Raw genomic sequence first — 14,581 nt, forward strand, 5'->3', positions numbered from 1 at the left:
TGATTTGAACACTTTTTTCTTATTGAAAACGAGTCTTATCCGAGAGTTCAAGATTTACCAGGTGTTGTTCTGTGTGTGTATCTGGGTCACTCCTATTTTTTTCCCTTTCTTACTGGCTTTTAATTTATTAAGCATATTAGTGCTAAGGCTTCTATCTCTTAATCCTTCCTCTCATTTTCTAGAAATGTTCTTAAAGTCTACTGTGGGCTGGATCGTAACCAAAGACTCGTAAGCAGAGGTTCTAGAAACTTGGCAGAGGTTCACTTTGCGACTTGGACGGAGTGAGATCACTATTTTACAACTAGTTTTACTCTATTCCAATTCTCTTTCTTCGATATGCTGGATGTCCTGATGACAAAACCTTAAGTTCTTTCAGTTGCAAGTGCTTAGGTATTTTCCCAACAGGGAGAGAAAAACCCAAGCCAGTTCTGATGCTTTGTCTGAGTGGGACACCCCCAAGGTCACTCAGCTTCTCAAGGGACTCAGTTAGCACGTCACTGAAGCCCACGTCTATGGAAAGCTACGTTGAGGACATCGTTAACTACTCTTTCGGGTCCTTTCTGTGATCCACACATTAACTCTTTTAAATACATTAATTAAAAAAACCCTTCCTAACTAATGATGGGGAAAACAAAGCCAGTGTTCAACAACTAATTTCAATATAATTAAAAAAAAAGGTGACCTTATTCTCATTTTCTGAAATGAGGGTCACCAAAATAGAAATGGGGAAAGCCACCTTTGAACAAGGAGGAATTCTTGCCATTTCAGGGAGATGTTCAGATAAAGAAGTAGGTTCACGAGCAAATCCAAACCAGACCTCAGAATAGCCCGTGGGACTCCTTCTTCGTCTTTTAGGTTTACCATTATTTTCTGAGGAACTTCCTAACGCTGGTGTCTGTTTGTCGATTGATTTTAAAAACTAACTTCTAGATTAGCAGGAAAGTTTTCAAGACTGTAAGCCAATAAATAGCCAACTGAAATTGGGAGTAGACTATAGCTAAGGATTTTTTTTTAAAAATCATCAAATTAACTTATGCAAAACTCTAGTAACTGCAAGATAGGAAATGTAAAACAAAATTGGAGAAATATTGAATACCAATCGGAAAGATCGCAGCACCGAAAGCCCCTCCACATCTGATAGACTCAGTTCCATTAAACTGAGGGAGACAATAAATCCGTCAAAAATGTTCCAACCTTCTTGGAAATAATAGTAGGGATCCATGGCTATGAGCTTCAGGAACATTTCTGCTGTGAAAATTCCAGTGAAAACCTAAAGAGGGGGAACGCAGGGGTGAAGAAAAAGAAATGAGAAGAATGCCTTTATCATTATCTTTCAATACAACATGTCTAAGAAGCCTCAAGAGCCAGCTTTGGTTAAATTCTGCACCTGAGGACATCAGTACATGTCCCATGACCATGTCACACGATGTAAGAAAGTCTTATTTTCCTCTTGAATGAAGTACTCAGCCCCGATGTTTCCATCTTTGTTGCCAGAACCACCCAAATCACATTGTTCAAGAGTGCAGTTAAAAAAATTATTCTAAGCTATGGGAATACCACACAGATGACTCCTTCTAAAGGGTCAGCAGTGATTTGAACGTGTATGCTTGGGATGTTTGCCAAAAAAAACAACAACACACCAAACACTTGTGTTATAATTATATTAGAAAAATACAGCATTGTTCCTGATTTGATATTATGTGTCTTATCAAACTTAAACATGCCCTGCAGGGTTTCTTATTTTAAATCATAAAACCAGTAGAACATTGCTAAAAGTGTGAAAAATGCAGGAAAAACACATCCATCGTCTCACCACCTTGCATATAACTATCATTTTTATGTACTCCCTTTCTGGTTTTTTTCAAGTGCATATATATGTTGAAAGAGTAGTAAAGTCATAGAATACATAGTCTTGGGTCTTTTTTTTCACTAATCATGACTTTATCCATCTTGCTACATGGTCTTCCTAATTCTCACTTTTACTGCTTGTATAAAATGCCACTGGTGAACATATCCTCAGAAATTTCTTATTATGGATACATTGGTGCTTCCTTTTGTTTTTTTTTAATATGAAGTAATAATTTTCAATGAAGTAATAATTGGTTTAGATCTGGGGCTTATAGGGTACAAAAATGACTTCTTCCCTCCGTTACCTGTCTCCCACTTTTCTGTCTGATGGAGCACCTTGTGTTTCCTAACGCTTTCTGTATCCTGCAGTCTTAGTAATATAACGTGCAGTAGGAAAGTAAAAATACCATGGACACCAGTTTTGACAAGACCAATTCCCTTGCTCTAAGCTAACCACATGACATCAGCCTCTTACTGAATATTATGTTTTCAGAGAACTTTATATGCAATAGAGTTAAAACTCATAATAAATTACTACTTATATCCACCTGGTTACCAAATTTACACATGAAGGAGTTTAAGAAAAATTCTGAAGATGTGGTCTGAGGAAAGAATTAAAAATAGTGAAAAGTACTTAGATTATAGACGCTGTTTAGAAATATACTGAATTAATGAATGGAAATAACAAAACAGAATGACTTGAAGGAAACAAAAAGGGATAAGGGTGCTGGAAGTTTTTGGTGTCCGTATACTTTGGTTCCCCTTTTTTCTAAACTGAAGATGCAGTATTCTAAAATGGAAAGAAAATATTCCCTGAAGAGATCTAGTTAAGCAAAATCAAAGTTCATAGTGCAAGCTAAGCATCTACAGATAAAACGCCCCGCTACGTGAGGTCAGGGAAAGTAGGGGCAGCTAACCAATTCCTGACAGACATTTTACCCTTCGTGTAAACCCATCAAAGGCTTCTCTACACAGAAATGTTAGCCTGCTTAACGCACACTAAGTAGACACTGCATTCCTGTTCCATTGGTTCCCGGTGAACACACAGCAAGTGCTGGTAAGAAGCAGCGGCTGACTGACTATGGAATAGCTACACTGTGGGAACTATGGTATCTAAGAGAAAATCAACGATGGCACAGTTCCGTGGTGCTGCCTTTCCACAGGATGAGTGGCCCCCAGGCGCCTGGTAGGACCGCGGGCAACAGACGTCAGCAACCATGTCGTTTCAACACATAGTGTCTGCTATCACTCGGAGTTTGGGCGAAAATAAATTCATAACTACTGGTTAGACGAAGAAATAACTTTTTTAAAAATGAAAATGGAGAAGAGTAGATTTCCAGCTATCCCGATTACGCCACTCTTATTTGCTTCTTGAGGAGAAAAAAGAATTGTACGCAGTTGTATCAACAACTGCACATAAATGGTGCTCTGTGAATATCATCAAATGTTCCCCTAGGAATTTATATTCCAATGCAGCGGTTCTCACAGTGTAGTTGCGGACCCCTGGGATCCCTAAGATCCTTTCAGGGGGCACGAGGTCCTCCCTTTTCCAACTATGTATCTGTGTGAGGCCAGATTTCCTTCCTATGCTTCAGCCAAAGCAATATATCACAATGGACTGAATATAGGCGCAGATAAAAGAATCTAGTTATCTTCTATTAAACCATGAAAGACATTTGCAAAGATGTCCAACAATGCCATTTTTTCTTGGAAAATATAGTTTTTCCCATAAAATATTATTTATGTAATTGTGTAATGAGTATATTATTGTGATTTTTAAATAAATAAATATTTAAGATTTTTCTTTTTTTTTTAAGTACAGTAAATATCAATAGATATAACTGTCACAAACAAAAGCTCTCTAGCTCTTTTTAAGAGTTCAAAAGGGGTCCTAAGACCAAAAAATGATTGAGAACTGCCGTTCTAATAGAATGTTCTGAATTTATAGGTGACATAGCTTTCTAATGTCAGATTGGAAGTCCCGGGGCATAGGCCTGAGAATTTGTAATGCCAGGTCAACAGGTAAGGCCTCCAATGTCCTAAGACTGGGGCGTTTCATTTGGGGGGGTCACTCTGGCGCTTGTGAAGGGTCAGGGAGAAGTGGCCATAACTGCATCTGTGGACAAACTTTAGGCTCGTTTGGGAGTGACTAGGGTTTGTATGCTCTTGTCTGCTCTCAGAAGGGGCCAATCAGTCCTGTGCTGTAGTGGATCTTCCCCCCTGATGAATGCAATGCAACATGGGAAAGGCTCTACGTGTTCCACAATGGAGACATGAAAAATAACGGCTCCTCAGGAACTCAGTCACCGGGAGGAAGGGTGACCACCTCCTCTGGTTGGCCTGAGACTCTCCTGGTCTTCACACTGAAGGTCTGGCATCCTGGCTCTCCCGTTAGGGTGAGCACTCGGCCTAGGACTGTCCCACTTTTACCACCTAAAGTTCCATATCCCAAGACCCCCCTCAGATCTGTGCAAATTGGAATGGCTGTTTACCCAACCGGGGGGAGACACAAAACTGAAAATAGTACATAGCAAGTATTTAGAAAGAGGTATGCAGAAGGGGTTACAAGGATACAGATGAAAGAAAAATTAAAACATAAAATGAATTTCTTTTGGGTGAAAAGCTGTAGTTAGGCTGTAGTTAAGAAATGACAACATTCATGTGTACTTGGTGAGCAAGGAAAATAACTTCCTGTTTTTCCTTTTTTTGCTAAGAATCTCAGAAATTAAACTTTCATGTCAGGTTAAGCCTTTGCCCTTCTTTCCACATCACCAACCCCCCCAAACCATTCAGTCCTAAAGCCCTTGGGTGGCGATCACTTGGAGGGAGGCCTGGTGCCAGGTGATGGAGCCCAAGCAGGGCATCTATGCAGGGGCGCAGCCCGGCCTGGGCTGTGAGAGCCTGTGCAGGCCAAAGAGGGGTGTCCACCTTGGGGGACAGTCCAATATGAGCTGTCAGAGTCTGAGAGGGATGAGGAGGGTATTTATGTAGCATGACTACCCAGCACAGGGTATTAGGACCTACGCAGGATGGAGAGAGCTCTCTGTGGGGGAAGCCTGGCGTGGGGTGCGGAGGGGTCCATGCAGGGGGAAGGGGTTCACGGAGGGTAAAGGATACAAGGGTGTGTGGGGTGTCCCGGCCTGGGGTGTCAGAGCCTGAGAAGCGTAGGGGGAGGCCCACAGCAGGACACGGGTGTGGACACTGGGTGGCCTGGCCTGCGGAGTCAGAGCCTGAGCAGGGCGAGGAGGACATCCACGCTGTAAGAGGTAACAGTGGCTTTTTGATCAAATAAGTAAACATATTAAAGATAGTGGCGACCAGGTTTCTTTTTGTTGTGAAAGAAATTACAAATACAGAAAGGAGAAAACTAGACTAAATCCCACAGTGCTGCATTAGAATTGCAAGTGACAGCACGAACGCACGGTGCTGAGTACATACAGCCAGCTTGATGTAAACAGCCAGCCCTGTGCTGAGAGGGCTTAGGTGTGCATATCGCTCCATAGCCTCACTTCTAAATATCATTTTCCACTAAAACCACCAGGGCTCCTTGAGAAATGACCGGTTCTAGGCCTGAGACAGGGAAAATATAAAAGTATCTTGGAATAGCTTGTGATACCAGAAAACCAGGAAGGAATGAGAAAGTGATGAAAGGACACAGAGGCCAGCTTGAAGGGACTCCCATTGGCCAAATCTGGAATAGTTTCAACGTTGAAGTAAATGACAGTAATGGGTTATCACCCACTGGATAAAAGTGAAAACCATGAGTCCATACTGATACAAGTAAATAAAGGAATGAACCAAAAGTTTAACGAAGAACAGGAAATTCAGATAGTTTCGAAGTGACTTCCTCACAAATATTCATTAATTATAAATGGAAAAGGAGTAACTTTACAGGGGAGAGAAGCCTGGCAGACACCTCCTTAATCAAGTAATCAACATCACCAATAATGGGACAAATGGAAATTGTGTGCCACCTGGTAGATGCCATGAGAAGACAACAAGTGTCACTTGGGTGATATTGCTGTCAAATAAAAACTTGAGTCTAATCCTGAGGACGCATTAGACAAACCCAAACTGAGGGAGTTCTACAAAATAACTGGCCTGTAGTCTTCAAAAGTATCAAGGTCATGAGTCAAAAGAAGACTGAGGCACACCCCCTGGCTGAAGACGATGCGAGAGCTAGGATAGCCAAACGCAATGGGTAACTCCGGAACTGAACCCTTTTGTTATAAAGGAGATTACTAGGATTATTGGCAAAACTTGAAGGGGCCTGAGAATTAGATGGCTGTAGTGCATCCATGTTAACTTCCTGTCTTGGACAGTTATATCAAGGCTCTGTAGGAGAATGCACTTGTTCATAAAAAACACGCACTTAAGTATTCGGGGGTGACAGGCTGTGTCAGCAACTTACTCTCAAAAAACGTTTTTAATACTGTATTTGGAACTTCTCAGGAAGATTGAGATTGTTTAAAAAAACATCTTATAAACCCACTGTTACGTTCAATAGCTTGCAAAAAAAGGCAAAGAAAGAATCATAACTAAGTCATACAAAAGTTGTATAAGTCACAGAGTCCCTGGGCTTCCATTTCCTCTATAAAACATGGGGGTTGGGATGAATTATCTTTCAGGTTCCTCCTACTATTAGATTTTTTCTTGTGGGGAGGGCGGAAAAGGCAGGGATCATCCATTTTCAGAAGACTGTTCTCATCGTCCCTCAGAAACACCTATTGGCACATCTATGGACAAACGCGACTCAATCATTGTCCCAGCTGACGGAAAAGCCTCCTATTCCAACCGTAAGACAAGACTGTCTCACTTTTTTCCATCTTCTTTTTCTCAGGTTCTGTCAAAGACACTACCCAAATCTCCAAGCCTTTGACAAGTCTCCTATTGAATTATCCTAATACAGTTCCTATGATTTATATTTTTCACTATTCCAAAAACTTCTGTACAGGTTCTCATTTTATCGATGAGCACAGTGTTAACCTCATTTTATAGATCTAAGACATTGCTGGACAGAAATCAATGGCTTATTTAAGCCATTATTTAAATTCTATCAAATAGGAACCAAAACCCAAACCTTGTGACTTCTAGTTCTGTGTTCTTTCTGCCCAACTCAACGGAAAAGTATATCTTTGTGTTGATTGACAGAAAAGTACATCTTTGAGTTTCTGTTAATTGTTCAAGAAACACTTATGATGCAAATTTTCCTGAGGTCCAGCACATATCCAACTGCCTTATCTGGCATCTTCACTCAGTGAACAGACATCTCATCCCGAATTGTCTAAAACGGAACTCTTGATTTTAAACTTCAAACCTGTTTCTTCCTCAGTCATCTCCATTCCCCCCGTTACTAACACCCTAAATCTAGGCACTGTTCTTCATTTCTTTTCCTTCACCCTCACACCCAGTCCACCAGCAGGCCCAAAGTATCCTGAACAATTCACTACTCTCTATTCCCTTGCTAATTGTACATTTACCATCCCCTTGAAAACTCTTGCTCTCAGAGCTTTCTTAGTTTAGAACTTGGTTCTGGTTGGCTTGTCTCATGGAGTCCCTGAATATTAGCTGCCAAAATTTTCTCCTCTTCTCTTTTGTCACTGATGGATCTGAGCAGTCTTCTGAATGCTCACAACTCTAATTTAGGTGTGATCCTGAATCTCTGTAGATTGTTAAGAAAGGGAACAATAACATCATTTGCTGGCCTGGCCTGAGGGCATGTCTGCTCTGGTAGATGAAAAGGCCTCTCAAAACCCCTTAGAAATCGAGAACTGATTCTATAGAAAGTGAATAAAAGTAAAGAAAAAGAAAATGCTGCAGGGAAAACATCACCACTGCCACTATCCACAGCAAAATTGATCAGGTCATAGTTCTCATTACTTCACTTGTGGCTAATAAAGTAAAGCTTATATCTATATAATATTGTTGTTGACTGGCTCAAAATGCAGCTTATGGCCAAGCCCCTGGGTCAGCCCAACATACAGCAAGCCCACCCTCAGGCACCCGTCTGCCAGTTTGGCAGGTCTCCTGGACAGTCCTGCGTCAAGACTGGGATATGTCACTGGGCTGCACATGAGGGTTGACATCACAGCAGCGAGCCTGAAGTGTGTGTCACTAACCCAGACATGAAGCCTGGAAAGACGACAGAATCATCCTGGATGTGTGCCAGGGAACACAATAGCCTACAAGGACGAGCCAGACAAAGAATCCCCTCTGCCACGTGTGTTTTCAGAGTCAGAACTCAAAATGATATTATAACTTTAATAGTGTATTAGGACTTAAGGTAGAAATTGTGTATGTGTGTGTGTGTGTGGCGGGGGTAGAGGTAGGGAGGTTGGGGGAAAGGGCGAGAGAAGGCGAGGGAGGGAGGAAGAGAGGGAGGCAAACAAACCACACATCAGGCAGAGTTCATGCTCAAATTAAATGGCAACAATTAGATGTGATGTGCCTGTGGTGCAACTCCTACGGAATAATGAGGCCCCGATGACCTAGGGGATTCTTTCCAGTGAATTCTTTACTATCTATCAAAATTCAATCAACTCCTGATTTTTGTACTTAATATGTAAAACAGATAATCCCCAAATCACAACTACTTGACTTCAAAATATATTATGTAACCTATTTTTTAAAATGTGCGTATTTCTCTTCTAAATAATATCATAAATTAAATATACGACTTAAGCGAACATTAAAATAAATTTGGCACAGATCAATGAATGCTGGAAACTGGAAGATAGCCCAGAAGTTGGACTAGAGGGGGAAAACAGCCTAGAATTAAAAATTTACCATAGATCCCTATATGGATAAGTAATATGACAGCACAGGCAAATGTATAGTTACGTTTAATGAACTAAAAGAGCTCTCTTATTTTGTGGTGGTTGTCACTGAAGGTGAAAGGGGAAGTGCTTTGCCAGAGCAATACAGGAATCAATGTGAGAAACAGAATAAGAAAAAAAAAAATCAGAAGTCCTTGGCTCAGGCTGCTGAAACCAACCCACTGTACCATGCCTCCCATTCTGTCACCATGGTTGGGTTTCTGCCAACAGCTCTTAAATGACATCTTCTAAGTTCTGCAGAAAGAGGAAACAGCCAAGGGATCACAACAGTGAACAGAAGCGGCTGGGGCCGCGGCATATGTGGAAGCATTTGTCTTCCAATGAACTATTACTTTCTTTTCAACTCAACTCCAGCTTTCAGCATCAAAAAAGATGTCCTACAGGCAAAACGCGTTCAGATGACAGAATCAGAAGACAGCGCTCTATCTTACCAGGTTTCCTACGGATAAGACATGTTCAAACTGTGGCGTCATAGGATGGTGCTCCATTGCCATAAACAGTGTATTCAGGACAATGCAGATGGTGATGGCCAAGTCCACAAAAGGGTCCATTACAATCAAGTTCACAATCTCTTTCAGTTTTATCCAATAGGGGTGACACTCCCAGATGAGGAAAGTATTGGCAAATTTATACCAGCATGGTGGGCATTTTCTCTGAGACTCTTCCAGCTCTGTAGTGAGTAAAAACAAAAGTGGCCCCTCAATCACATTAAGAAAACAAAGGGATAACTATAGATCCTCACTGGGGCATTACCACTATTATTAACGTGGGAACAAAGGTGGCTTGAGGGCTGACTTTCCTGCGTGTTTCCCTCTTTTTCCCTTCTCTCAAAGGGACAGAGGAGGCATCATCACTTCCAGTTAATAAGGATCTAGTTGTAAACAAAACTCAATCCATCCATTTTGGGAACATAGCATAGTGGTCAGGAGCTTAGCTTCTGGAGGCTGATTCTCAGCTTCAAATGGCTTCAGCACTCACAAGCTGTGTGATCTCAGGCAAAGTATTGACTCCTCTGTGCCTCAGTGGCCTCATCTGAAACGGCACTTACTTCACAGGTAATAGAACTAAGTTAAGTCCTATTGTCCTCATCCACTCATTAAGGATTCATTGAGTTGATGTGTGTAAAGCAGGTGGCACAGTGCCTGGCACAAGGTAAATCTTCATTAAAAGGGGTTGTATTATATCATACATTGTATCATTGACTTATTATCAGAGAAGCCGTCGAAAGCACAGACTGAAGCCAAACGTACCTGGGTGCAAATACCAGCTCAGATACTTGCCACCTGTGGGAGCCTGAGCAAGTGATTTCAATTTCCTATGAGAATTAAATGAGCTAAAAAACATATCAAGTGCCTGAGAACACCCTAGTATACAGTAAGTGCTACAGAAATACTTGCTATTATTATTACCTTTACAGCAGAATCAGTGCCGTCACCCAAGCCACCACATGGAATGTATCTCTTATGTCCCCAAAGAAATACCAATCAATGAGTTTATAATTCACAGTCCAGTTAGGAGTGTGAGCCGCATGTCCCTTTCTCCCTTCCTTCCTCGTTCTCATCGCTCTTCCCTCTTCCTTTCTCCTCTCCTGCCCTTATCAGCCTTTATCCTTTCCTTCTCTCCTTCCTCTCTCCTTTCCTCGGTCTCTTTCTTCTTTCCCTTTTCTTTCTCTCCTTATTTTGTCTTATACTCTCGGTCTCTTTTTGTCTGTCTCTTTCAGAAGTAGAACAATGTTTTTTGTTTTGTTTTGCTTTTTCCAAATAAGATCTTATGTAAGCCCCAATATATAAAACAGATAAACCAGGAATTGCTCTAGTTAAGGCAGGAAAAAGAGCTTGGAGCTCAGTCCAACTGACTTCTTTCTTTCCTAACGTACTTCCCCAGAATCCTAGGGCTCTGATAAACATAGACTGAAAATTACTGGACTGGACAATCTCTAAGGTCATCTACAAAGCAAAGACTAAAAAGGATGACTACACAGTCAAGCCAGAGAACCGTTCAGCTGGCAGCTACAACCATGTAGGTATGAGGCCCTAGGTAACGAAGATCTCCTCAAACTGAGTATGAATAGGTAGGACTACGGAAGTCCAAGGACCTTGACCTAGGAGAATGGCCTTTAAGACGTGTCACTTTGCAAACCTGGCAGCATGGTACTCCTTAGAGGCAAGGCATTGGTTCTACAGGGCTGCCTATAACTGCATCCCCCTCTGCCCAATTCTGCTGACAAAACCAATCACTCAGGGAATAAAAGAAAGTTTTCCAACGTTTCACTAAGAACAAGATGGCTGCCTTCAATTAGTCTGCTTCTCTTTTGCCAATCAGCTGGCTGGTGCCCATGGTGATGGCTTTATTTTAGATGGGGTGCTTTGGTTGGGTTTCTGATTGGCTCCCTGGTTGCTAAGGAAATGGTTGCCTTGGTTTTTCAGATTTAAGGGCCACTGTGAGCGCCACATGGGAGTCTGCGTGGGAAAGGAAGTCTGTGAAGAAAATTTGCTTTGGCTCCTTCCTCATAGAACTCCCTCCCTTCCCAAGGTAAATTTAGTTTTCTTCCCAAAAAAAGAAAATGAAAAGGTTCTCTTATTTCCATAAATTCTTGTAGTACATATTTGGAAATCTGGTTCCGTTCCTTTTTTTATCCCCTCCCTTCTCCAAATGTCTGCTGCTCACCGGCACGGCACGTGGAGGCTGAAGCAGCTACTGTTCACGTTTCTGACAGTTGACACAATTGTAATGTTTTATAATGAGCGAGGCTCGAAGACTTTGCCAGGCAACAAGGAGAAGTTCTCCTACCCTATGGGGCACCAAGAAGATTCCTAGAGGGAGGGATACGAGGTATGTCTCATCCACATTTCCTGAGAAAGCAACATCCGGGGGATCTTATCCGTTCCACCAAAAGTAAGACAATGTGGAACCTTAGCAGCTAGAAAAGATCAATTCAGTGAATAAGGAAGTTTATAAAGTAACTCACAACTTTGCAAACTTACTGGCCCCACATGCCTGGAATGGGGGAAGGATTTGGTCTGGGGGAACGGGTTAACATATGGGGGCGAGATGTCCAAAGGTTTGTGGGGTTTCCCTTACTTTGCTCCTGGACATGTTCAGAGAGGGCACTGTGGGTCTCAACCTCAGGAGTACTGGGAATTGTTTCCAGAGAGGGCCTCATAATTCTACCAAGATGGTAGCGTTAGCTGACCATGAGGTTTCTGAAGGCAGGGGCTTCTCTCAATTCGGTTAAACACTTTTAGGCACCTACTGTTTGCTAGGCACCGGGACTAGGCTGATGAACAACAGTCCCCACGCTCTGAGCTTACAGCTGCACCAGAAAGGCAGATAGCAGAGAACTGCACGGACACTTGACGTTTGGCAGCTGAACAAAAGAAGGAATAAATTGTGGCAGCAATAGTTATAGCCAGTTACCTCTACAGGGGAGTTTGTGAAACTGTTTAATCTGAGAATCAATACTATCAAGTACCATCATTACTGCCTCATTCTTATGTCACTAACTCTCTCCCCTTCTCCCACAGCTTTATGGCTGGGAAGTGAAACTATACTACTCTCTGCCAACACCCCACCCCCAGTCCTCTGAAATATCCCCACAGCTGATGGCTTTGCTGACTGAATTCTGCTGAGTTTACTGGATCCTGGTGAGCATGTTTGCAACAGGATGGGGGTGAGGCAGAGAGCACCGGACTTTCTCATTACTTATAGTATTCTGGAATTCTCCACTGTGGTTTTTAAGCCATTAAGTAGGTAGGAGCCTGCTTCCTTGGTTTTAAATAATAATAATGTTAATCTTTGGATTAAAATAATGTCAGAGTTTCCTAACTGAAGGTCTGAGAAGCAGCAGGAACAATTATTCACTCAAGGCTGGCTTTTCCTGTTGTAGTGATCATTAAATCCAGAGGGACCAGTGGTTGAATAGGATGGATCTCTCCTGATGTCCTTTAATTCCCTCTCATGTTATTCAGCTCCAGCCGTTCTGTCTCATCAGTTTTAACAAAGGGAGTTAACCACGAGGAGAAGGGATGGGAGGAACGTCGGAGCAGGAAAAGGTACGAAAGCTACTGCTACGTGAACGTGAGGGCTTAGAAATGGGGGCAAGAACCGGAATGGCTTCCCACTCAGGAACACAACTCCAGCCGTCTCTCCCCTGAGCTTCCCTTGCATCTTTTGTTTTTCTGTGTCTGCCGCTTGGTGGAGGGTGGAGAATGAGTGTAGCAGGAAGGAAAGGGAAAGAAGAGGACAGGGAGAAGAGGAAGAAAAGGGAATAGAGAAAGACCGTAATGCTCCACTGGTTTATCACCAACTCTGTAGAGGGACGGAAGCACTAGGCCTCCAGAAGGAATCCTGCAGCACCGATCCCATCATTCCAAGCACAGCAAAATTCAGTGCAACAAACATTGTTTGAGCATCTACTTTTGCCAGACCCTGACAAGGTCACTGAGGTAATCAATACATAATTGTTGCACTATATTGATAGTTCTCCTGTTCCGAGGTCTTTGCCACTAATAAAATATGCCTGTTGGAGGTTGTTAGTTTTCTTTCTCAACTGCCATAGATACTCACACAGATCTTATCTTGGTCTCTACGTGAAGAATAAAATTAGCCAAAGTTCTTAAAATAGTATTTCTTATCTTGGAATTCTTATGATCTGCAGTTATTTACCTGTACTCTCAAAGTACAAGCTACAAAGCTTAAAGATGTTCTATCAGACAAGACTCTCTATGGGACTGAAAGAAAACAGAAATAACTGAAGTTGTTCAAGTGGTTGAAAGCAGTTGTTCCAATATTCTTTTTACTTGATACGTTCTCCAGATTAGTCTAGGTAAAGGGCAACGCCCTGCCCATAAGTGCAGATGTAAACAAGGGAGTTCCTTTCCAGGATTCTCCCTTCACCACAGGCACCCCTCCCAACACACACACACACACACACACACACACACACACACACACACACACACACACAGAAGTGGTATTGTGCTTAGATGACTCAAAAATAACTTGTCCCAAGGACACCAGGATACTTTTGAGTCTCTGTCTCAGGGACTGGTTATTGCTGGGTTAGCCTGGGTATCTGAAGTCTAAGAACAGCAATTTGAGGCCTCAAGGATAATCTGAATCTGAATGGATAAGAAGGTGTGGTATATATACACACTGGACTATTTCTCAGCCAGAAAAAGAATGAAATCTTACCTTTCGCAACAACTTGGATGGACCTAGAAGATATTACGCTAAGTGAAACAAGTCAGACAGAGAAAGACAAACACCATATAAATTCACTTATGTGTGGAATCCAAAAGACAAAATAAACGAACAAACAAAATAGAAACAAACTCATAGATAAAGAGAACAAATTAATAGTTGCCAGAGGGGAGAGAGGTTGAGGGATGGGTGGAAGGGATTAAGAACTACAAACTGGCAGTGACAAAAACAGTCACGGGGATATAAAGTACAGCACAGGAAATATAGTCGGTGATATTGTAATAACTCTTTATGGTGCCAGGTGGGTACTAGACTTACTGGGGTTGTAAGTTATATAAATGTCTTATCATTACATTGTACCCCTGAAATGAATATATCGTATGTCAACTGTATCTGAGAGAAAGAAAAGAATAGTTTGGATCTACAATGGGACAACTCAGCTATATCAACATGAATCAAATGCAGAAGATTCATGCAGAACCAATCAGAACCTTGGAAAGAAAACGTCGTCCCTGAATCTACCTCCACAGAACGTGAGAGGAGCCTAGAAAGCAAGAGGACCGCAACTGGACAGAAAGCTGACACTTGCTGGGGAAATCCTCCGACGACAGGCTGCATCACGAAGGAGCCAGCCACCTAATACTGAGTGCAGGCACTGCCAGTGACGTGACGGCAGACACGCGATGACTCCACAG

The 14,581-nt window shown here is 42.2% G+C and overlaps 1 protein-coding gene across 4 annotated transcripts in view; it reads right to left on the minus strand.

The window, feature by feature from the left end:
- SCN8A (sodium voltage-gated channel alpha subunit 8) overlaps positions 1-14,581 on the minus strand; it is a 117,283-nt gene that overhangs the window by 36,380 nt on the left and 66,322 nt on the right. For all 4 annotated transcript variants that reach the window (XM_074325669.1, XM_074325668.1, XM_074325667.1 and 1 more), the window contains 2 exons: positions 9,116-9,354; positions 1,097-1,270 (listed from right to left, as the gene is read on the minus strand). In XM_074325669.1, coding sequence (XP_074181770.1) covers positions 1,097-1,270; positions 9,116-9,354 — 413 coding nt within the window. The remainder of the gene's footprint in view (positions 1-1,096; positions 1,271-9,115; positions 9,355-14,581) is intronic.

This window comes from Rhinolophus sinicus, linkage group LG02, assembly GCF_036562045.2.
Source record: "Rhinolophus sinicus isolate RSC01 linkage group LG02, ASM3656204v1, whole genome shotgun sequence".
Lineage (NCBI taxonomy): Eukaryota > Metazoa > Chordata > Mammalia > Chiroptera > Rhinolophidae > Rhinolophus > Rhinolophus sinicus.